The sequence below is a fragment of the Poecilia formosa genome, unplaced genomic scaffold (genome assembly GCF_000485575.1).
Source record: "Poecilia formosa unplaced genomic scaffold, Poecilia_formosa-5.1.2 Scaffold115, whole genome shotgun sequence".
NCBI classification, from domain to species: domain Eukaryota; kingdom Metazoa; phylum Chordata; class Actinopteri; order Cyprinodontiformes; family Poeciliidae; genus Poecilia; species Poecilia formosa.
The window spans coordinates 1,461,135-1,483,428 of record NW_006800054.1 but is presented as its reverse complement, the minus strand read 5'-3'; the positions used below and the strand labels follow the sequence as shown (position 1 = coordinate 1,483,428).

Here is a 22,294-nt window from a genome sequence, read left to right as displayed (position 1 = left end):
TTTTCTTCTTGAATCTACTGTGCTGAAGTGTTAACCGAGTACGTCTCTTCATCTATTCATCCTTGTTATCCTGTTTACTTAAAAAATAATAATATTTTACTCATTTGTTCGTGTTTAGGCAACATTCATCTTTAATATGTCAACATTATATTTCCTTAGTTCTTGTTTAAATGTTTCTCTATACGTCCATGCCACACTTACCAATGCCCACCGATTGTAAAGTTTTATTTAACCTCTGAATGTTGTTGCTCGTTGTGATAGCTGTTTTTATAGACTTTCTTTTCCACTTTCTTCAGCAGTATTTGAAACAAGTGACAAGCTTGTAAAAAAACGCTTCCAGTCAGATTTTACTTTTCTCAATAGGAGATTCTATTTCAGATTTACTAAACACAATTTCCATAATTTTACTTGAACAATCTGGGTCATTCTAGAGTTTTCTTGAAATTTCTACGACCGCCTTAAAAACCACGTCTTCCATTACGACGTAGCGAGTATGACATCAGCGGCGTCATGACGTAAGTGGACAGTGCGTGACACAGCTAAACAGACGAGGAGCTTCACAAACAAGGCAGCGGACGTCAGGAGCTCTGTAACTAAACTACAGACTAAAACACTTTGGGGAAAAATATAGTTATATTGGCTGGAAGAATACAGTGATTTTCTTTTTACAAAACCAAAGACCGGGAAGAAAACCGCGACTGGTGAGTAAACCTGAAAAAAAGCTGAGGTTAGCTGATCATCTTGCTAGCGTAGCAAAGAAGCCAGGCGTGAGAATACATTCTAACCATAAATATTCAAGATTTATTTTTAGTATTTTGTTATTGACATTTATGGAGAAGCATACTGTGTGGTGTCGGTGTTTCTGTCGAGTTAGCAAGAAATATGTGTTATTGCTCACTTTGAAGAAATTAAGTAGTTGCTTAATTTCTATATACTGTTACTGTAATTCATACATGTTACATTGTGAACATGTATTACTTATCGCAAAAAATCTCTCTCATTTTGAAGTTCTTGTGTTCTGTTTGTCTAACACAATAGTGGATAACTTGAGCTATTAGTTACGTAATCGATCATCTGTGAGTCTGATCGAAGTTAGCTTAGCCGCTTGCTCATAATTTAGCAAACTCATTGTTGGTCTGCAGACTGATAATCATGTGACTCATGACTATCCTCAAAGCCTCATTGTTATTACAATGGAGACTAGTTCTAAGAACTGCTAGCTTCTCATCTATTTAAGTTTTATTTTTATTTATTTATTTCTGTCTTTCTCAGAATAAAAACCTGTCATTTTCGTCAGAAGACCCATTTAAAAAATGGAGTTTCCAGATTTGGGAGAGCACTGCTCTGAGAAGACCTGCAAGCGTTTAGGTGAGTAAAGTTTCAAATAAAAACAGCATTATCATTTTTTGTTGGTACTGTTGTTTGACTTGAAAGATAATCAACATTAATCAACAATCTGATGTATAATGATGGCGCTTGACACAATGTAATGTTTCAGTTCTTGACTGTATGTTGTGTGACTTTGCGTTTTTGTGTTTTTATGATGTGAAGCACTTTGAAATGCCTTGTTGCTGAATGATGCTATACAAATAAAATGTGATTGATTGATAAGCTTGGTCCCTCATAAAATACTGCTTGTTGATTGCAGATTTTCTTCCAATGAGATGTGATGCCTGTCAGGAGATTTTCTGCAAGGATCACATCACCTATGCAAATCACAAATGCACATCATCCTACAAAAAGGTGAGTTGATAGAACCTAATAAAATATGAACTCATGTTTAGGCCTGATTTTTATCCTCTTCAATAAAAACTTTATTTAAATAATTGACTTGGCGTAATCATCTTTTAATTAATAAATCCAATTACTACAAAATGTTTCTGGACAAACAATTACACCATGGGTTTTACTTTTATTAGATTACTTTTGAATTACATTTATGTCTATTTGATCTTGTCATACGTTGTTCCATTTACTTTAATGTGACCTAGGTCACACAGTGTTGTCTAAATCATGTTCACCTAAGCTTTGTTGTTGTTGTGAAGTTACTAACGTATTCCACACACGTTAAACTGTGACAACAACTAGCCATAAAAACAACTCTTGTGGATTAGTAGCAGTGTTGCTTGGGGAATCAATCAGAATCTGTAGATTTTACAGGCTTTGGTTTTTAAAATGAATTGGTTGAATTGGAATGTTTTTAGATCTATATTCTTTTAAAAGATATAACATTTTCTAGTTTGCTCCTTCGTTTGCTAAATACTGTTGTGTATTTTCTTGTAGGATGTCCAGGTTCCAGTTTGCCCGCTGTGTAATACTCCCATTCCCATCAAAAGAGGCGAGATGCCCGACATTAAAGTGGGAGAGCACATTGACCGGGACTGCAAATCAGACCCTGCACAAAGAAAGAGAAAGGTTTAAGTAATGCAGAATTCCTCCTAACCATGTGGCACAATGTCATCAAAAACAGTGATAACAAGTGTTTTTTTTTTCTTTTTTCAGATCTTCACAAATAAATGTTCTAAAGGTGGCTGTAAACAAAAGGAAATGATACGAGTCACCTGCGACCAGTGTCATTTAAATTATTGTCTCAAACATCGACACCCACTAGACCACGACTGTAAGACTGATGGGAAGTCTCTTTCCAAACCTGGGTGTGTACAGTTGTCCTAAGGATTTTGAAACTGCTTTCCTTTCTTTTTTTTTTCCTGAATTATCACATTGAACTGGTGATTTAAGTTTTTGTTTTTTTTCTCCATAGACATGCTGCTGTAATGAGGTCCCAAGGTGCTTCCTCTTCGTCTGCCTCTGGTTCTCGTTCATCTGCTTCAGGAAACCCTCGGCCTGTTTCTAATGGTGTTACTGTAAACAACAGAGCTTACGGCTCAGGGTGAGTGTTGCTACCCCGCATTTGCTCAGTAATGGACATATTGAATATTTATACTTTTAAAACCAGACTTAATTTAACACATTGTATTCCTGCTTTCCCCCCAGCTCTGCCCCGCGGATTCCTACATCCGTTTCAGCACAGAATGTAATTCCCCCCTCGGCATCCTTTCAGGCCGGCATGGTATGAATACAACTCTGATGAAATCAAGTAACCACCAGTATATTGAAAGTGAACTCAAGCATTCTGCTTGTACCTTGTCACTTCAGACAGAGGAGCAGGCTTTACAAAGAGCGCTGGAGATGTCTTTGGCTGATTCGAGGCCAGCTGTTCAAGCAACCCCCAGGTGAGCTACGTTAACAAAGTGCCTCTGATTTTCCCTAACTTCCTCTTCATTTAGCTGCTTATTAAGTAGATCAGTAATGTGTGTGTATATAATATGGATGAAATGGGGACTTGCAGTTGTTTCTCAGTGACAGGGCATGATGGCTGGCATATATGGCAAGCCGTTTCTGCGTTTAATTTTCAGGATTGCTGCTTAGATCCTCATCGTCCCTGTTTAGCTGCGATCTGAACTTTTTCTTTATATGCTGAAAAAGTCTTTTCACAAATGCATGCAGAATCCTTTTATAACTGGGCATTATTTATTTTTTTTAGCTAAAACCCAGATCTCTGGTTAGATGCTGTTTTTACTGTTCAGGTGCTTTACAGTCTCCCAGGTCATTTATGGTTGATTTTTTTTTATTTTTATTTTTCCCCTTTGTTGCTGTGAATGATGAGCATATCCAGTAATATTGTTCCGAAGCTTATTAAAACGTTCCAAAAGGACTTAAAGGTGTTTTAAGAATCTACATGGATTTATAAACATTCACTTATTCAGCTTCCATCTTTTGCTTGGTTCTGATAGTTATTGAGCGACGTTTAATGCTGACAAAAATGGCACTCGGTATTGGTTGGGCCTGTGAGGTGTTCAAAGCTGTGGAGATAGTTTTGTAATCTGACCCTGTCCTGTGTGGTGTGACCTTTGGACTTTACGGTGTTCTTTGTTTGCTAATGTTCTCTAACAAACCGTTCAAGCCTCCATAGCACAGCTGGTTTTATGTGTAGATAAAATTTTACACAGGTGAACTACTATTTATCTTTGTGACTTGTGAAGGCCACTAATTCTCTGGAATTTATACGGAGCATGCCACACTTTTCAGGTTTTATCTGTAAATAAACTTTGAAAACAACGTTTCCTTCCCCTTCCACTTTATGTTTGTTTCTTCGGTTTCGTCTGTTGCATAGGATTGGTGATAAAAATAAACTGAGTTATTTGAAAGGTGACAATGCAAAACACTGTATGAAGAGATATGAATGATCTTTCAAACTGTTCAAACTTTAAATAGTTTTTCTAACTTAGTTGGTGTCCAGAAACCAACTTGGCTCTGTTTCAGGTCTGAATTAAAGTCATGATGTACTGCATTGCTAATAGTGGATCAGAAACGGCACATTTTTCTTGGAGCGTTCACCAAATGCAAAGGAGAAAACAAACAACAAGGTTTTGTTTTGGGAAGGTTCACCAACAAACAAAGAAACCTGAAAAACAGCCATTGCAGCGCTCCCTGCTTACAGATTTAAACCATCACTAAGGCGTGGCTCTTCAGTGTTTGTCGAACAAAACAGGCTGATGGGATTATTTCAGTAATTTTAATGAGGTTGCGCTTGAATCAAACGCAAGGATCCACCGTTACGCATGTCGTCCGCTCTGTGGGGTTTTTCACTCGGGATGTTTTCCTCTCAGCCCTCAGGAGCAGGAGGACCTGGCTCTGGCTCAGGCTCTGGCCGCCAGCGAAGAAGAATACAGACGCCAACAACAGAGACAACAGGTACCCGGAATTTAGGCACCAGTAGCATGCTTACGGGAACACATGTAGGTACACGGTTGCCATGGCAACACCCATCCTCTTCTGAACTTTTGTGTTTGTTTTTGTTCTCAGCAGCAGATGAAAGGCTAATTTACATCAAATTTCTAATAGGTTTTTGGAAATGTGTGGATGAAAGTTCTTTGTTTCTAACTGGGCTTTTTTTTTTTCTTTCTCCTTTCTGTTTAGGGAAGAGAGACCAAACAGTCCACCTGCTGCCTTTCTTAGCCTTGGAGCCCCATTTATGCTTCAAGCTGTGCTAATGGTTTGCTAGATAATGTACTTCTCAGATGTCAGTACCCAGAATGATTGATTGTTCTATGAAGAATTGCTCTTGAAAGTTGCTGCAATCTTGCCACCTTCCACGTATAAGCACATACACTTTTCAGCAGGATCTGTCATTTTTATTGAATTAGTTGCTCTTGTGAATATTTTATATGCTAATCATGATGACTCTATTATAATGCCTCATATAGATGTTGGATAAATTAAAGGTGCACTTAAATTTTAACTTTGTCCTTTTGAGTGTGATTTAATGCAAGTCTTGCCGCTGAGGCGGATCAGGAAGTCCATCAGAGGAGTGAGGTGGAATAAATTTGCCCACGCTTTTAGTGGGAAATGCAAGTGTGTGAGGATGTTTTCTGGCACAGCCTGTTTGTGTGTGACACATTTGTCGTGTTGACCTGGAATATTCATGATCGCATTTCCTAAATTTATCTGTTTGGGCTTTTTGCTTTCTATCTTTAATTAGAAAATGGTTGATTATGTTTCAAGTCAATTGTAAACAAGATAAAAGCATGGGTAATACAAGAGATAAATGGAACTGGGAATGATTAATTCCACTGTTGATGACAATTAAATCAACAGGTTTTTTTTTGTTTTTTTTGTTAACTGCATTAGAGTTGCACAGAGTGCATCAGTACGAGTGATGTTGAACCTCTGATTTTGCTGTGAAATATAGCATAACAAATCAACTAAATTTAATTGTGATAATCAGGTTTTAACTTCCAATTGTCTTCTGCTTCTCAGACTGAAATGATCAGAATGTCAATTTATTCAAAACATTCGAGAGAAATGTTTCACTGATTCACTCTGCTTTTTAAATCACGATAATGATTCAGCATAGACATTTGGAGAGACAGGGTTTAGCTGAAAAAAGATTAGTCATTGCTGGTAACATCACTGTGGAGAAAGTATTTGCCCCTTTACAAATCTCTTCTGGTTTTGCTTTCTTTACCTTGCTTCATCTCTTCAAATACAGTTTAATACTAGATGACAAAGATCACCTGGGGATATACTAAATAGCAGTCATCTAATAATTTCTTAAGGGAAAAAGACATCACTACCTCATGGCATTTATAAAAATACATCCCTTAAACTAATAGATCATGATTGTGATTAAACTAATTAGCAGTTTTACACATTTTGTTTTTTTAAAAGCTGAGTTCAGTTTCACTCTCCTCGGGTAAGTCTGATTTCTGCCAGATGCGCATAATCTAAAAATGACTTAAGTAGGACCCGCCTTAACTCAAAGTAGTCAAAGATCTTTAAAATCAAACTGAATTAGCTAAATTGACAAATGATCCAAAAAGTCTCAAAACCCAGAAAATCATCTAAAACGTTGCAGACCTCACTTACTTCTATTAAAATGACATATAGACATAGAAAGTTGTGTGCAAATTCCAGTATGCAAGAGACTAAAATAAAATGTATATATGTTAATAACATAATTACAAAGCAATACATTTTAAGCAAAATAAACTTTTCTGATTACTTGTTTTTCTAATATATAAATGCAGTAGGTATTGTGCCTGGTGTGTTTTTTTTTTTTTTTTTGGTTAAAATATGTTTGTTCATGCAGTGAATTTACTGAAGAAAGAGTAGCGATACTTAATATCACTCAAGTGAGAGTAAAAAGTATGGTGTAGAAAAATTACTTCTGAGAGATTTTTTTTCCCAAAAAAAGTTATTCAAATTAAGCAGAATAAATGTAACTAGTTACTACTCACCTCAGAAGCAGAGAGAAGTATGCCCCCCCCCTCCATTGGATTTCTTCTTTATTATTATCGAACCTCACATTACTGCAGTCTTTTAACGAAGGTTTGATGTCATTTCCGTGACCTCCTGGATGAGACGTTGATAAACTCTTGGAGTAATTCTTTTAGGTCAACCTCTCGGGTTCGTGACAGTTTGTTTCCTGTGACTCGCTGCGCTGTTGCAGCTGGCCGGAGAAACCAAAAGTCTTACAGATGCCATTTAACCCTTTTCAAAACTGATGAATGGCATTTCTTTTTCACTATCATTTCTTGAATTTCTTTCAGTTGTGCATAATATGATTCTTCTTTTCTTTTCTTTTCTTTTTTTTATTAGATCCTAGAACTTTGGCATTAAAAGGCCTGGGTCTGCTTAGCAATATTAAGCCAAAACAGGACATAATTAGAGTCGAGCCTTGTTTTTTTTTATTGTTAATCCATGAATACTTTTTTTTTTGTTTGTTTTTTACCTATCGCTTTTTTCTCCTAAATAATTTCTTGGACGGCTATGTTTTCTTGAGTAAAATATGTTGATGTAGTGCATCACTTGAGCACAATTTCGGGGCGCTCCACCCACCTCTGGTCAGTTTTATGTAGGCAAAATTTATTTACACTATAAACAGCAGGGGGCAGTAAGGCACCAATAATGGTTCCCATTTACTTCCATATCCACATCAGAGTAAATTAGCACTCCGCAAAAATTTCTTCTTACACACATCACTGTAATTAAAATCTCCAATCTTTTTATCCAATATTTTTTGCCCTATCTGCCATTGTGTATGAATATACAAAAATCCGCCTACGTAGTTGTTTAATATGAGTAACCTTTAAAGTAGTTAAAGAGCACAGCTGAAAAATATCGTGGTGACACTTACTGTCCAAATCCATTTGCATAATGGTAATTAAAAGGCACAGTTTGGAGGCAAGCAGCTCTTTAGCCAAGCCCTTTGACCTGGAGCAGCTTGCAAGTGTCACAAAAGTCTAATTACCATCATCTGATGCCACTGATGTGGTTACGTGAGTCATCGTTTTGCAGGTATACTGTAATGAAGTGCAGCGCTGCGATTGTAGAGTGGATTCATTTTCATGCAAATTGTATTCTTCCGTTTTGCCATCACAGCATGCTTTATTATTGTACTCAGATATGCAGTTATGCACTAGAAAACCTGATCAGTTCCAGCGTCCTACTGCATTCATTTACATATTAATGATTGTCTCAAGTAAGCTTTTAAGTAAATGCAAATTTAGTTACTTTGTTGTACAATGCTGAGACATATAGTCAGAAGTCAAAGCATTTGGAATTGTTTTACCCTGCTGATCACATAAATCAGATTTAACGTCCTCTGTGATAAAGCGCACACATTACATGAATTTCAAATTAATAATCAGATGGTTGGATAACACCCACAGACATAAATGTTTTCTGCTTCAGTCTTTGTTTAATCTTTGTGAAATCGGGTTTTTATAATGATAAAATGACATAGAATTTGACTTTCCATGAATGCAAAAAGAAGTTTCTGTTGAATCTGGAAATATTATGGTATTGGGTAATCAAACTGATAGCAAATGGATCAAACAGAAAGGCATTTTGTTTTAAAGACTCAACAGTATGTGAGAACAGAGCTTTCTTGCAGTTTTCAAATGTGGTTTTTTTCCTATGAAATGTCAGAGTAGAACTCCACAAGAAAGTTCTTGCAGAAGCAAAATTAAACCAAAGTTTTGTCTGCAGTTTTTGCCAAAAGAAATTCTCTTTCCCATTGTTCTAAAGGTCACTCCGCGGGTGAAGAAAACATTTGAACTCTTGACAGCTTTTGCGGTGGAAAATTCTCTCCTCTGCTACCTCGATCCTGTCTCCGCAGATTATAGTCGATTTTTAAGTCTAGATGGAGTGTCTGAACACACCTGGTTCCTGTGACACAATACTCTTCATTCAGAGAGCTAAACAACTCCATTGTTGAATGTGAACATGATCTCCGTGGTTGTTGATATCGGGGCAGGGGGTTTTCAAGGCTTTCTGGCTAACAGCTGCAAGCATTTTCTGTGTGGAAAAGTATGCAGCCCTGCTTTCATCTAAAAAAAACGCAGTGGAATATAATACTGAGGCGTTGACATTTGTGCCATTTGTAAAGGTCACCGATGAACAAAATGTGGAGATTCAAAGAAATAGTGTGACACACTAATGCACAAGTTCAACATAAAAGAGTTGCAAAATAACATAAAGCACAAACATGTGCTGAGTTTTAATAAACAAATGTGCTGTCCTCTCGCACCGAGAAATACAACAAAGAGACGAGATGCACCGAAAAAGTGCAAAAACATATTTTGCTAGTGTTGACACCGACATGTAGTTCTGCATGCCAACAAAAGTGTCGTTTTATTTTATGTAAGACTTACCCCATTTCATTTGAGAACGTTATTTCGCTTCGGTTAGTTTTATTTATTTATTTTTTTTCATTTTTTACAAACAACAAAATGAATATTATTTTAACAGGACTAAACACATTCTATTGGATAGATCTGAGAGTAAAATACATTGCTATTCAGATCTACCCCATGTATTTAAAAGTCATATAAAAGAAAACATTTAAGCTCAGGTGCTCAAGGAGAATTGATCAAAATGTGTAGACAAGAGTGAACGCATCAGTTGCTTTTTATATGTAAAGTGCCGTATAAGTCAGATGTCATGAATTGCTTAGAGAGGTTTCAGCATGCAGCCATGTATGTAACTGCTCTCTTAAGTTGTCGTTTACATGCCTAAGACCCCTTCTAAGATATGAATACGAGAACTGTTGTGAATCCTTTTAAGAGCCCACGACTGGACTTCTTTGGGGTCACTCAGAGTTGAGGGAGCCAGTATACTGCTCTGTGCTTCAGCATTAATAAGTGGCTATCCCACTCTAATAGCAGTCCTTGGTTCAGGTCAAGCCTTGAGCATTACGGTCATGCAGAAGGCAGGCTAAGAGCCTCAAAGTCATTTTCAATCTTCAGCTTTCACAAGGAAATCATAAGGCTTATTGGATTTGTCTTTCATTATGTTGGCATACTCCTTGCAGAGATATGAGTTCACTGGGAGTCATGTGATCCAATCCAACATCTACAGGACAAATTCTGATAAAATGTGAAGGCTGCTGTGCAAACTGAACTCCGAATATAAATTATTTTGTTTTGGTGGTGAATAATAAGTTTCTTTAGTTTTTTTTTTTTTTTTAAAGTTGAGAAAATTAGACATACAAAAACTGGAAATTTGAACAAATTCTACACTAAATGGCAGCCATTTATTAAGTTTGTTGCTTCAATGTAGACACGTCTGCACACCCAGACCTGCTCTTTCTTTTTTATTTCTTTTTGTTGGATGTGTACATATGCATGCATGCATATGTTTGTGAATGTATATGTGTGTAAGTCTATATATGCATGTGTTTCTTCACTATTAATTTTCTTTCACTATGTCTTACTATTATAGGTGTTCTGCATGTGCTCTTTGTTCCTAAAAACGTGCATCTTAAAGTCAATGGTGTAAGCAATTTGTTTAAGCTCAACAATTTTGCACCCTGGAATATGTTGACACCTTTGTTCCATGTGCAAAAATATCATTAAAAATATGAATCAAAAGGGGAAAAAAAAAGATTTGTTTTGATCAGAGCAGCCCGTTCTCCACGCTTGCTCTGTTTTACAGGCTAGTAGCAAATTACAGGAAATGTTTTCTTCCTGCCATCTTTCCAGGAAGATCAGATCTGCTAAATGCAATATTAATGGTTGAACTGAGCAGTAGATCTCGAGCTCCTCCAGAGTTAATATGAGCATGTTGGCTGCATCTCTGATTAATACTCTTTTTGGCAGGCCTGTTAGATTGAGTGGAGCTCTTTGCCTCTCAGTCCCTTCCTTTTTCGCGTCGTAGAATGACCAATGAGATAATTAAAGTGTAAGATATTTTGTTACAACCTAACCCTCCTTTGAACTTCTTCGCAACTTTATCTGTGAGATGTCTGGTGTGTTCCCTGGATGTAATGAGGCTGTTTGTTTCCCAGTGTATTCAAACAGGCTTTCGCAGAACAGCGGTAATTATGCTGAAATACACACAGGTGGACTCTATTTATTAATTACGTGACTTCTGAAGGCACTAGATTTTATTTTTGATTATCCGACCAAACACTTTCCGGATGTCAACTCGTTCAACTCTTCGGAAAATGTGTAATTTTGCAGGAAGTGCAATTATTTATTTATTTATTTTTTTGTTTGCATGGGAGCTGACAACTATGATCAGCAAAGCTGTAAATTGCTGTCTTTGCTGTTGGAGCAACTGGAGATGCAGGGCCTGGAAGTTGAAGAGGAAAAAGCTCAGAGCTCTAACGTGACTGCAATTTCCTAGTATGACCAGTTGCACTTCACGGCTCAGCAGGAACTCAGCAGGGTGGTTCAAAATAGGCCCATGGCGAGTTGGTCCTTGTGGAAAAGTTTGTAAGACAGCAGGCAATTACAGCTGTGCGCATTCTTTTTCTATTTCTATATAAAAACTATTGATTTAGATCAAAATTCTGTCTCCATGCATTTTAAGAAGCAGTATAGGATTCACTGCTAAGGCTGTATGTACACTGTTGTGGCAAATTAATAAACTACAAAGCTCCGTGGAGGATTTTGGTTCGGTCGACCAGCTGGAGAGCAGACTGTGAATGTTGAGTGACTAATTTGCTAAAACACGCATTTATTAAAAATCAGATGCTCAGCTTGTTTACTAGTAGCACCACCAATGATACAAGACCAAAAGCACATGACAGCTCACTCAACTTTCCCCATTCACCGCAAACTACAACTTGGAGCTTTCGCAGGACAAAGATTCCTCCTAATTTTATATTAATTGAAAGCATCCATTATCTACAGCAAGTATTTCATTGTAAACTAAGGCTTAAAGTACAGTCAGTGTGCAATGCTGGAGCTTTTGTTGCTTAGACTCCCACAACAAAGTGTCATTTACTGTCATGCATGAAAACTTGAGCAGAAAACAACATTAATTACAGCCATAAAGCACTGAGAGCTGTAGACTCGGTAAGTATAGTGAAGCTCAGCGTGACAAGTATACTTGACATTCATTCAGATATCAAAGTGGAACAAACCAGACAGAGAAACACTGCCTGTTATTATTTCCCCCCCCATAATTCTAGCTGCTTTGCCATTGAACACATGAGCAGTGCTCAGTCATAATAAGGTAGGAACACGTGACAGAGTGAAAGCGTTGTACACATCATTATGCATTAAGCACACATGCCTAGGTAGTGGTCCAACAAGTGATGTTTGAATGTCATTTGTTTCAACTGACTGATTAAAAAACTGAAGTCTGACTGAATCAGGAAGTGAGGATGTGAGTAAAACAAGAAAAAAACATTTGATTGCTTTATTGTTGGCACATTACAGATGTTGTCTGGAAACCCCTCCTCCCTCCCCCCAAAAAAAATAAAAACTAAATTTGTGCATGTTTTGACAATTACAGTCAGAAAGCAAAATGAAAATCACTTTTCCAAGAGCTTCTTCTTTTTCATTACATGCTCAGATGATTGAGAAATAGTTCAGCATTCACAAGCTATGGCTGGGTTTCTGCTTCAGCTTCCATTAGTTACTTCTCATTCTGCGACTGTGCTGCTGCGTGTAATTATCGCTGCTTCTCATTTTCCAAGAGCCGCATGAATCTTTCAAAGAGCACAAGGACATGGAGACACTGTTCTCTGATCAATAAGAAACAAGTGCAAGTCACATGTAAGAAGCTTCAGTACTGTGAAACATTATTTCCCTCCTAGCAGATGTCACCTGGTTTTCCTTTTTTTTTTTTTTTTCCACCATGCTCAGGTTTGGATAAAATAGATTTTAATGTCAGACAAGGGTAGCCTTAATAAATACAAGATGCAGTCTTGAAGTAATGATTTCATTCATTAAGGGAAAAGGCTCTACAAACCAATCTAGCCAGGAGTTAAAAAGTAATTGCCCACAGAACCTAATAACTATGTTGCTCTTGACAGCAGTGATGGTCTTATAGTGTTTGAAATAACTGGAAATTAGTGTTTTTCATTGTTGTGGAGGATTTGTACTTTGCTCTGCTTTGTAGAATTGCTTTAAATCCACAAAATATAACACATTTTGAAAAAAGGACCGTCTTTTTAAGGATATTTTTTTCAATTTTTTGAGTCATTCTTAGGCAATGTTACGGCTACTCTTCTGGTCATTGTCTGGATTCATTATCCATGTGCGCTTGAGCTTGAGTTAACAAAACACACAGCCAGACATTATTCTTCTGGAGTTGTTGTTCATCATGGCTTCCTGAATGACCTGAAATGTGCCAGTTCTTGAAGCAGCACCAAACTATCACAATAGCACCACAATGTTTGACAGTAGGTGGGTAGATTAGACAAGAACGTAAGTAAAAGCTTGTCATTATAGCACCTTTAAATATCTAAAAGTCACAAAGTAGTTCACCGCATACCAATGTGGCAGGAACAAAGCTAAAAATATATATAAAAAAATGTCTTTTGGGAAGGTTCACCACTATCCTGTGTTTTTGTTGTTGTTGTTGTTGTTGTTGATAATACATCTCACTGCAACTTCGAAATGATTTTCTAACCCTTTCCAGACTGAAAAATGTCAGCAACCTTGTTTTTCAATTGTTGTTTACTTTTTTTCCGTCCACTGGACTGAATGTCTCTGTGCAAAAATTATTTATTTTACCAAAAAAATCATTTATGTTAGCAAGTCAGACAAATTCTTCACAAATGAATAGCTCAACCGTCATGTTACAGGGTAATAATATTTGGTTTCCAGCTACTGTCTGTCCTTCACGTTTTAGGTCTCCAGTGAATTCATGGATTAGTTGAACCCAGGGTGTGACATCCTGAGGTAACACTTGACTAAGAGTGTGCAGTGAAATAGAAGATTTCTCTCTGCAGCGGGGAATTGGTTGGGTAGGTGTAAAATGGCAACAAAACAAAAAAAACTCAGTGTTTTAAGGTCACTGGAGAAGAGATAAAAGGACAAGTAATGCATGAATAACAGACAAAGCACTTTTTTTAGTGCCAGGCCAATATGCCCCTTCAGCTAAATCCTACATTTTTCTGTTGATTGTTTAAATAAAATATTTCTTCCTAGCCTATACTTAAATACCAGCACCACTAGTTTAAAGTTTTCTATTCTGCAAAATAGCTGCTCTTCTAATGGACTATGCAAGCACACGCTGTGAAATTGAGTCATTTTAGTGTCTTTGAATTTGGTATGTTTGCTGATGTCAAGTTGTTCTGAAAATTTCAGAAAGTGCTCACTCAGCTTCTGAGTATTTTCTTACAATGTCCAAGATTGAAGAAAGGAAAGTACACAGCAAGCAGCAGTTGTGTGGACATTTTTTTTTTTTTTTTTTATTGTTTTGAAAATGTTGGTTTTTTTTAAAGCAAATAATAATATTAATAATAATAATTAATAATATCATTCAAAAAGTCTTGAGGCTGCATTTGCTGCCAAGGGTGAATCAACAAAGTATTAAGGAACAAAAATACTTATTCAAATGGGATTTCTTTGCTTTTCTTAAAAATGTAAATTTGAAAAACACTTCTCATTGTCTTAATGTGTGTAGAACTTGGTGGTAAGAGATTAGATTTAATACAATTTGGAATAAGTCTGTAATAAAAGCATGTAACACGATGAATAATTTTCAGATTCACTGTGTACCGTCTCTGAATGCACAACAGTTTGGACCTAAAGCAGCAGAAGAACAAAACGACTAAATTCTCAATGTAGTTGTAACATTTAGATAAGAAGTCAATTTTATATATAAAAGCATGAAGGCATCCTGACTTCATGCTTCATATTATAAGAACAGCTCAGGTTTGTGGTGGTGTGTGTGTACATTTTATACCACACTTTGGACCCCATTTTACTCGTTAAGCATAATTTTTAAGTATATCTGCTGGTCACGTTCCTACTAAAATTGGCTACTTACTGTCATTGTTTTCCTAATAACCAGTGGAAATACAGAAACAGCTCCTCTAACCTGGCACTGTAATTTATTTGTTTTTTAGACGTTTTGTGTAAAATGGTGTTTCTAAATTAATTTGATGCGTGCTTGTTTTTTACTGATAAATTATGTCAGTCGTCCTGGACTGCTGCTGAATCCTTTGTTCAGTTTGCCATCACTGTGCTGTTGTGTTGTGGCGGCATGTGTGTGTGCGTGCATGAGTGTGTGTGTGTGACTTCAATGTAATTACACTGATCTGTATCACATAAAAGGGAATTTTAAACACAAACTGAATAGCTGAACAGCTTACAGCAGATGAAAGCTGTTCATATTTACCTCATTTTAAAATATGAAGTCAAATGTCTGTTATCACCACGTTAAGCAGTGAACTAAAGTTTCAGTGATGTACAAATATGATTCCAGATGTTTCACTTTCAGACATAAAGAAGCAAACGGCACTCCAGCAAATACACAAACTAAGACAAATTTGCTGTGCTGGATGTTAAGTGCAGACATGTCATCATCTGTATTAGTTTCTATGACAACAAGAGGATAATCAAAAACAGTGTGTAGCCTAGACCTGGACTGACCCACGGCGGAGCAGCGATTCTCTTCTAATTTCCTTCTGCAATCTAATTTCAGTTCCCTGCTGCAACACTTCTGATGAGGCAAGTAACCAGTTGGCTCTGGATTTCTGTTCCCACTTGACACCTTTTATGTCCCCAGTTGAAAAGCTCAGTGCAAAGATGCTTAATCAGCCTCCAGTGTTTGAACTTTGCGGATGGTTTTCTCTGCAGTCTTTTAAAATGCATTTTGCATATTTCTTCAATGTTGACTTTCAGAGCTTTTCCATCAGTTGAGAATAATGGAAAAGCTCTGAAAGGAAGAGTAATCCAACCTTGACTGATGGTAAAGCTACTCTGCATAGCAGGCGAGTAGTTTCAATATTATAATTTAATAGTAAATTATGAAATCTTGTTTATTTGTACTGAACATGTAGGCAAAATAGGGCAAACATAAAAATATTTTTTTAAAAATACTGTAATTTTTTTTTTGAACTCTTGGAACAAAGGTGAAAAATTTTGTTTTTGTTATATTGATTGATTTTTTTTTTTTTTTAAGGACAAATGAATAAGGGATATGTTTTATGCGAGCCTTAAAAAACATCCCTAGTTCAGCCTCAAATGTTGTGACTTCATCTAGCTTCCAATATGGGAAGATTCCTTCCTAATACCATTCTGTTTGTGATGAGTGGTGCTTCGGATCTGTATATATGTTGCGAGTGAATAACATTGCCAAGCTGGGTGTGAAAGTTTCACCCGATGTGTGTCGCAGATATTTCAGTAAACCTATCAGTCAAATAAATATTTTTTTAATTTCCGTTGTCACCGTGTTAAATTTAACTGAGACACCTCAGTCTGTCACAAAACAGTTTTCTTAAGTGAAACTGAGTCACGTTTTCATCAGGAGGCCAAGCCAATCAATCCTTGGAGACAATGCAGACAGAAACCTTTTATTTCACTAGCCCCGCTCACTGTGAGTTCCCGCTAATGTAAACACTCGAGGGATCATGAGCCGAGGTAGGAAGCTAAGTTTAAGCCTTCACCTTTGATGCACCTCTCATTTCCTCTGAGGACATTGCTGTGATTGATCCTGAGACAGGGACCAATAAAGCGAGGTCCAATGAAAGCCTCCCATGTAAACCATGTTCTCACCGTCTAATTGATTTCACAGTAAGATGTCAGTCCTAAATGCTTGTTGTTGCTCTGCAGCAGAACACTAATTAATGAGTGTTTGCTTGAAATGACAGAGATGCCAGTGTGTCATTTTTTTGGGGGGTGGGGGTTTGTTGCCTCTCAAAGATAATGATTCCATCAGTATTTTTATCACACTTTTATAATAGGAGCAATTTGACTGCTTGTCAACACTTGAGCTGTTTTCCCACAGGCTACACATCCAAGGGGATCAGTTTGCTCTGTTTATCGCCATGTTACAGGAACGCAGAAGAACGTAGGGCGTCATCTAAACAAAGCACTTCTTTAAACCACTTTTTAAAGCCTTCATGATAAAAGCATGGATGGCTTTCTGTTTGTTAATCTTTCTTTAATGTTAAAATAAGTAAGCAAATTAGTTTTGGCATGTAGCTGAGGTTAGAAACCTGCCTTAAATAACTTGGTGTGAGCAAACCGTAGCTGACAGACTGCTACTGAGACCCCCACAGCCTCGCAGCTCTGCAGAGACACTGAGTAACGAGCAGAAATATGTTTGATTCGGTGTCGCAAGCTGCTTTTTAATAATTCAAGCCTCAATGTAGGCAACTCTTGAGAAATGTCACACAAATCAATCGTTCGTTGTTGTTTTTTCGTCGTCCTTTCGTGGTAATCCATCTGCTGTTACCATGGAAACATTCACACAAAACAACACCCAAAGGTATTTCTGAATCTTAATTTGTCTTTCGTCAGGGCAGAGCTCCATCATCGTTAACAAAACTGTTTGCTTTGGCTCAGGCTATTGTTCTCCCTCCTCCCCCCTTTTTTTTATTGTATTTTGTAAATCGGGGACGGCCCTGCTTCATTAATAGGCAGTGAAACATGTTCTAAGTTGGAATCAGCGTGAGTCAGGGTCGACAACGTGCCAGCATCACTTGTGAATTTATACTCTTGAACATGTGTGCCATGCAACAGTCAATCACAATTATTTACACACCCAGCTGAACATTTTCAGAATTGTTACATTACAACTGCGATTTGTGACAGGTCAACACAAAACAACCCGTAATTATTATGGTTATATGCTACTTTCAAATAGAAATAATAATGTAAAAAGTATACGCAAATGTTTTCCTCTGCCTTCCCCTAAATAAAAGCTTGTGTGATTAATTAGTCTCACTAAAATCGTGAAACATGTCTTTCTTGAGAAAGAGAATTTATTAAAGAATAAGACACTTATTCTCTTTATATGGAGAGGCTGTGATATTTTTGAAGCATTCACAAAAGAAGTTGTTTTGAAACCACTGAACAATAGTGGGAATTTAAATTTATCATCGCTGTCTGTCTCACTTCCGATGTCAATTTCAGTTTTAGCTCAGAGTCCCTGTTTCAGTGCTGAGAGCACTTACACATAAACAATCTGTCCTGTTATTCTCCTAAGTAGAAAGAGACAAAGACATGCTGACAGTAGTCACTTCATTGAGTCTCATAATAATAATCTGCTTCCCATAATTTTCTATTTTTGTGTGTAAAACATTTTTCAAACTTGTGTCATTTGTCCTTCTCCTTCTCAATTAATCTTATTATTATTTTTTAAATGCAGACAAATTAGTTTAAAAAAGGAAACATAATCCAGAGCTTAAAATTGGAAACTGCAATATTTAAAAGCAGAACATATGTGACATATTGACAGTGCTGTGTCCTTTAAAAAAAAAACAACGTGTTTTGTTTCAAGTCCAACAGGTATTCGGTCTGTGTGGATGTTGTTGTTTTGCCCGCAGGTTATTGATGGATGAATGCTGACAGTGATGCCATCAAACAGTCAGAGCGCGCGCTCTGAACAGGGGTGGGGTGAAATGTGTCAGGCTGGAGGTTCTGAGGCTACAAGTGAATGCTGTTTCATTAAAAAAAAAAAATCCAGTGTCCAGAGTCAAGTCGCGCACCAGCCTGAGATCATTCAGCGCCTGTCCCTAATGAATTGACCATAAACATTCTCTGTCCGTACCGGAGCACGCTGAAGACCAGGACAATGCTTGGAGCTTGAGTGACTCGTGTGTGTGTTCTGCAGACAGCGGAATCAGTGCAGACGTAAATACGAAAGTGAGGTTCTCTTTAAAGGGCAAAGCTTTTACGCTTAGAAATGGACTTTGAGAGTGTGAAAACCTTTATCACAGCCAACAGGAAACAACTACAGCTGGTGCTGCGTGAGCAACTTGAAAGTTTGATGGATGGACTACTGGAGGAGAGAAAGAAGCAGGACGGATTATTACATCTGCATGCAATGACTTCAGATTAGAGCCACAGAGCAACATTCATTTAATCAAGATTTAATTAACAACAATAATTTGCTTATACAAAATATGTTAATTCTATTCCAGCTCCCTTCAGTAATGTATGGAGAGAGAAAAAAGTTATGAATAACTCAACTTATTCTTCTGAATGCATTAAGTGATGGAAAGCAAAAGATTGATAAATGCCAGTTGGTCTTTTATTCTGAAATCTTCAAATCTAATTCAATTTTTTACTTTCTACAGTGATAAAGTGTACATGAAGCCTTCATAGTTATCAAGAAGAATTAAAAATATTTAATTGATTTTGTGGTGGTAATATTAACTTTTGCAGCAATCTTATTCCATTACAGTTTGCCTAAACATCAGAGAGGATAAAACATCTAACAACCCTCTAGTGAAGATTATAAGCGTGGTTCCAATGCTCTGGAGGACAGAAGGTTTTATCCATCTTCTCTTTTTTTCTACTTTTCCTTCACTTCCTTCTTTTTCTTCTCCTCTGCCTTTGGATTTAATTGGATCCTTTTCTTGCGAAGCCGAGCGAATGGACAAAAAGGCTCTTCTACACAGATATTTCAGTCTGTCCCTGCATATCTTTATGCTGGTCTCTATCTAGCAGTTAACAAAGAGCTGAAAGAAAATTAATCTTTGATAACAAGGCAATTGCAGTTATTAATGTGAAAAATGAGTTTGCTTCTTTTGAATGATTTACTTTTGTATAAATCACACCACCCTTCAGTGTGAAGACAAGAAAAAAGAGGAGATGGTGGACCATGAACATCAAGTGAAAAATGGACCTTACTAACCACTGATTTTGTTTCTGCTCTTCAAATTGTGCCTTTTTGTGAGATTTCTTTTTTTTTTTTTCTGTCTGACTGGCGTATTTACTCTAATTTGAAGCTTTCACAAGTCGTCCAAATGTGTGTTTAGCCATAAAGCCATGCATTCTGAAGGGGCGCGGAAAGCATCCTCCCTCCCTCAGAATCATGTATTTTCTAGGCACATAATTCAACATTACAGCACAATTTAGTAATCATGTTGCGTTCAGTTGTTATAGAAGTGCTGCATATATCAAAAATAACTTGAAGGATTCGACAAAATCAACAATAGGATATCTTTATCTGCAGAAGAGTACAGTTTTAAGAGGCCTAACCAGAGATTAGAGTTGCAGGAGACAGTTTCCAAGGAAAACTGTGCAAATATTACCTATTACAGATGCGGGATGCTGATAGGCTCTGACCAAGTGATTGAATGCTAAAATTGAATTACAAGGATCTTCAGCAAATTGAAAGTGTTTCACTTCTCCAGATAGTATTCTAATGTTATTTTCTCACTTTAACATAATAGTTTGTTTTCAAGTTGTTGTGTGCATGTTATTTTAAGATATATGTCATTTTGAAACAATTTATCGTAATCTCTTCCCCAAGACCTGGCATGGGAGTGTAAATATTAAATTTCTCCTTGAAACTGCATCCCCTGGTCAATTATTGATGTAGAAAAACAATTAAAAGCCCATTGCAAAAGGAAGGACAAAGTATATTGCTCCTGATGTGAACCTTAGTCATTCGTCAATATCTCAGCAGAAAGAAATTCTGTTTTATTTCTTGGTCTCTGTTGCATGATCGAAAGCAATTTCCAAAACAGGTGAAGGGGAAAAAAGTCACGCACAGTCAGAGCAGTGGACCCATGCAGAATGAAGATAAAGAAAAAGACCAGACTATGAACAAATGGAAAAAACATATAAGCACCAGACCTATTACATTTCAGAGCTCAACCATATAATTTAAATTTAAATTAAGTAACATCATCACCTGAGGAGAAAGATAACTGGTTCATGGCTGTTGGTGTGTAGCGTTAGATTCATCAGAGATGCCATTAAACGCCAACAATCACCTGCTTGTGTGTGGGGAAAATGTACTTGCAGTATGTTTTTGTGTTTATACATAGTTAATGAAGTGACGCCTGCAGGCTGCATCCAGGGATACCTTGGAGGCATTGCCATCGTCTGCTGTAATGGATGATTCCTTAGTTCCTAAACCTTGTGCTGTATTTGGCTATTTAATGCTCTAAGCCGAATGGAGTAAACTACTTGAGTACAAATGGGAATATTACTTATGTTGGAAATAAAAAAATAATAATAATTATGTTGAAACCACACAAATTGATCTGTCCTATCCAAGATCAGAAAATGAGGATAACTGGTTGAAGAGGAAAATGTTGACATTCACCTCATTGGCAACTCACTCCGGTTATTCTGGGGGATTCTGAGGCATTTCTAGGTCAGAAGGGACATTTAGTCCAGCAAAATGAGGCTCTAGATCAGAACTTATGTACGGCTGGAACATACCTGGACCATATTAGTTGAGTTTTTCAGCTGAAAATGGAGGCTCTACTGAAATATCTCCCTTGAATTAACAAAACCTCTCTATTTCTAAGTTGCCGTGCCCATCTGGTGTTGACATCCTAGTTGGTCACATTGTAAGTAGGCACTTTATACCTGACTTAAAAAAAAAAAAATTAAAAATGATTTGTTCAGTCTTAAAAAAAACAATGGTAATCCTGACAACAGTGCCTGTATTGCACATCTTAAATTGTCATTGCTTTTACATTTTGAATGGTTATTGTCATAACTACTGCACTTTATTGTCAATTTGTTTGTATTTAATTTATTTTAAATGATTTTGTTATATTTTTTTGTCATTGTATTCTGTTTTACTTGCCACTGTGGCATGCTGCTGCCTTTCTTGGCCAGTTCACTCTTGTGAAAGACATTTTGATCTCAGCGGGTTTTAATCTGGTTAAACGTAGATTTAATAGAAAACAAAAAATGTGACTTAATTTTCAGTTGAAAACGCAACACAACACTTTGATCCTGTGTACGTTTAGATTTTTGCTTTGGCAATAAGTGATTTGACTGTGAAAAACACTGAAACAGCTTGGGGGCAAGTAAAACACAGAGAGTGATTGTTAAACCACTGGGAGATTAACCGTCTGCTTACAGTCTCTGAAACCTCCTGTGGATGCTTTCAGTTATGTTACAGCATCATCTGCTTACATTTGGCACTGGAAATGTTTACAGCTTTCATGTAGGTCATTAATACACAAGCAGAACCTGGCAGTGTACACATTTTACAGTTTTGAAAGGTTGGTCTTCCTATAAATTCTAAGATATTCAAATATGAATTAAACATCAAATGATAGTTACATAAACCACTATTTTTGCTAATGGAAGTTTTGCAATCCGTCGCATTACTAGGTTTTCTCCTTGCCATTCCTGCGCTCAAAATTCATTATTAAAATCCTTTTAATTCTTTTTCCTCTTCTACTTTTTATCCTGTTGTAACATTGAGGTGGTAGAGAAATGGAGTAGGTGGAAACATTTGTTCAGTGTATTGAAATATGAGCGGCTGTAGAAAGGGAAAGGTGCAAAGCATCGCAGGCCAACTGGAGGAGAGTCTGAAATCCTGACACAAGTATTCAATACTA

General features: G+C 37.0%; 1 protein-coding gene across 3 annotated transcripts; it reads left to right on the top strand.

The window, feature by feature from the left end:
* The first annotated feature begins 504 nt into the window (after positions 1 to 504).
* On the top strand, positions 505 to 5,302 carry zfand2a (zinc finger, AN1-type domain 2A). Of its 3 annotated transcripts, none has more exons than XM_016675495.1 (10): positions 505 to 701; positions 1,273 to 1,368; positions 1,649 to 1,743; positions 2,284 to 2,415; positions 2,503 to 2,654; positions 2,762 to 2,890; positions 2,995 to 3,070; positions 3,157 to 3,233; positions 4,671 to 4,799; positions 4,981 to 5,302. In XM_016675495.1, exons 2-9 carry the CDS (start codon positions 1,314 to 1,316, stop codon positions 4,768 to 4,770), a joined length of 816 nt encoding a protein of 271 aa, XP_016530981.1. In that variant the 5' UTR covers positions 505 to 701; positions 1,273 to 1,313; the 3' UTR covers positions 4,771 to 4,799; positions 4,981 to 5,302. The 3 variants fall into 3 exon arrangements, with proteins under 3 accessions (XP_016530981.1, XP_016530982.1, XP_007560553.1); XM_016675496.1 differs by lacking the exon at positions 4,981 to 5,302 and adding an exon at positions 4,870 to 4,942 and having other exon boundaries at positions 4,671 to 4,755; XM_007560491.2 differs by having other exon boundaries at positions 506 to 701; positions 4,671 to 4,755.
* Positions 5,303 to 22,294: the final 16,992 nt, after the last annotated feature.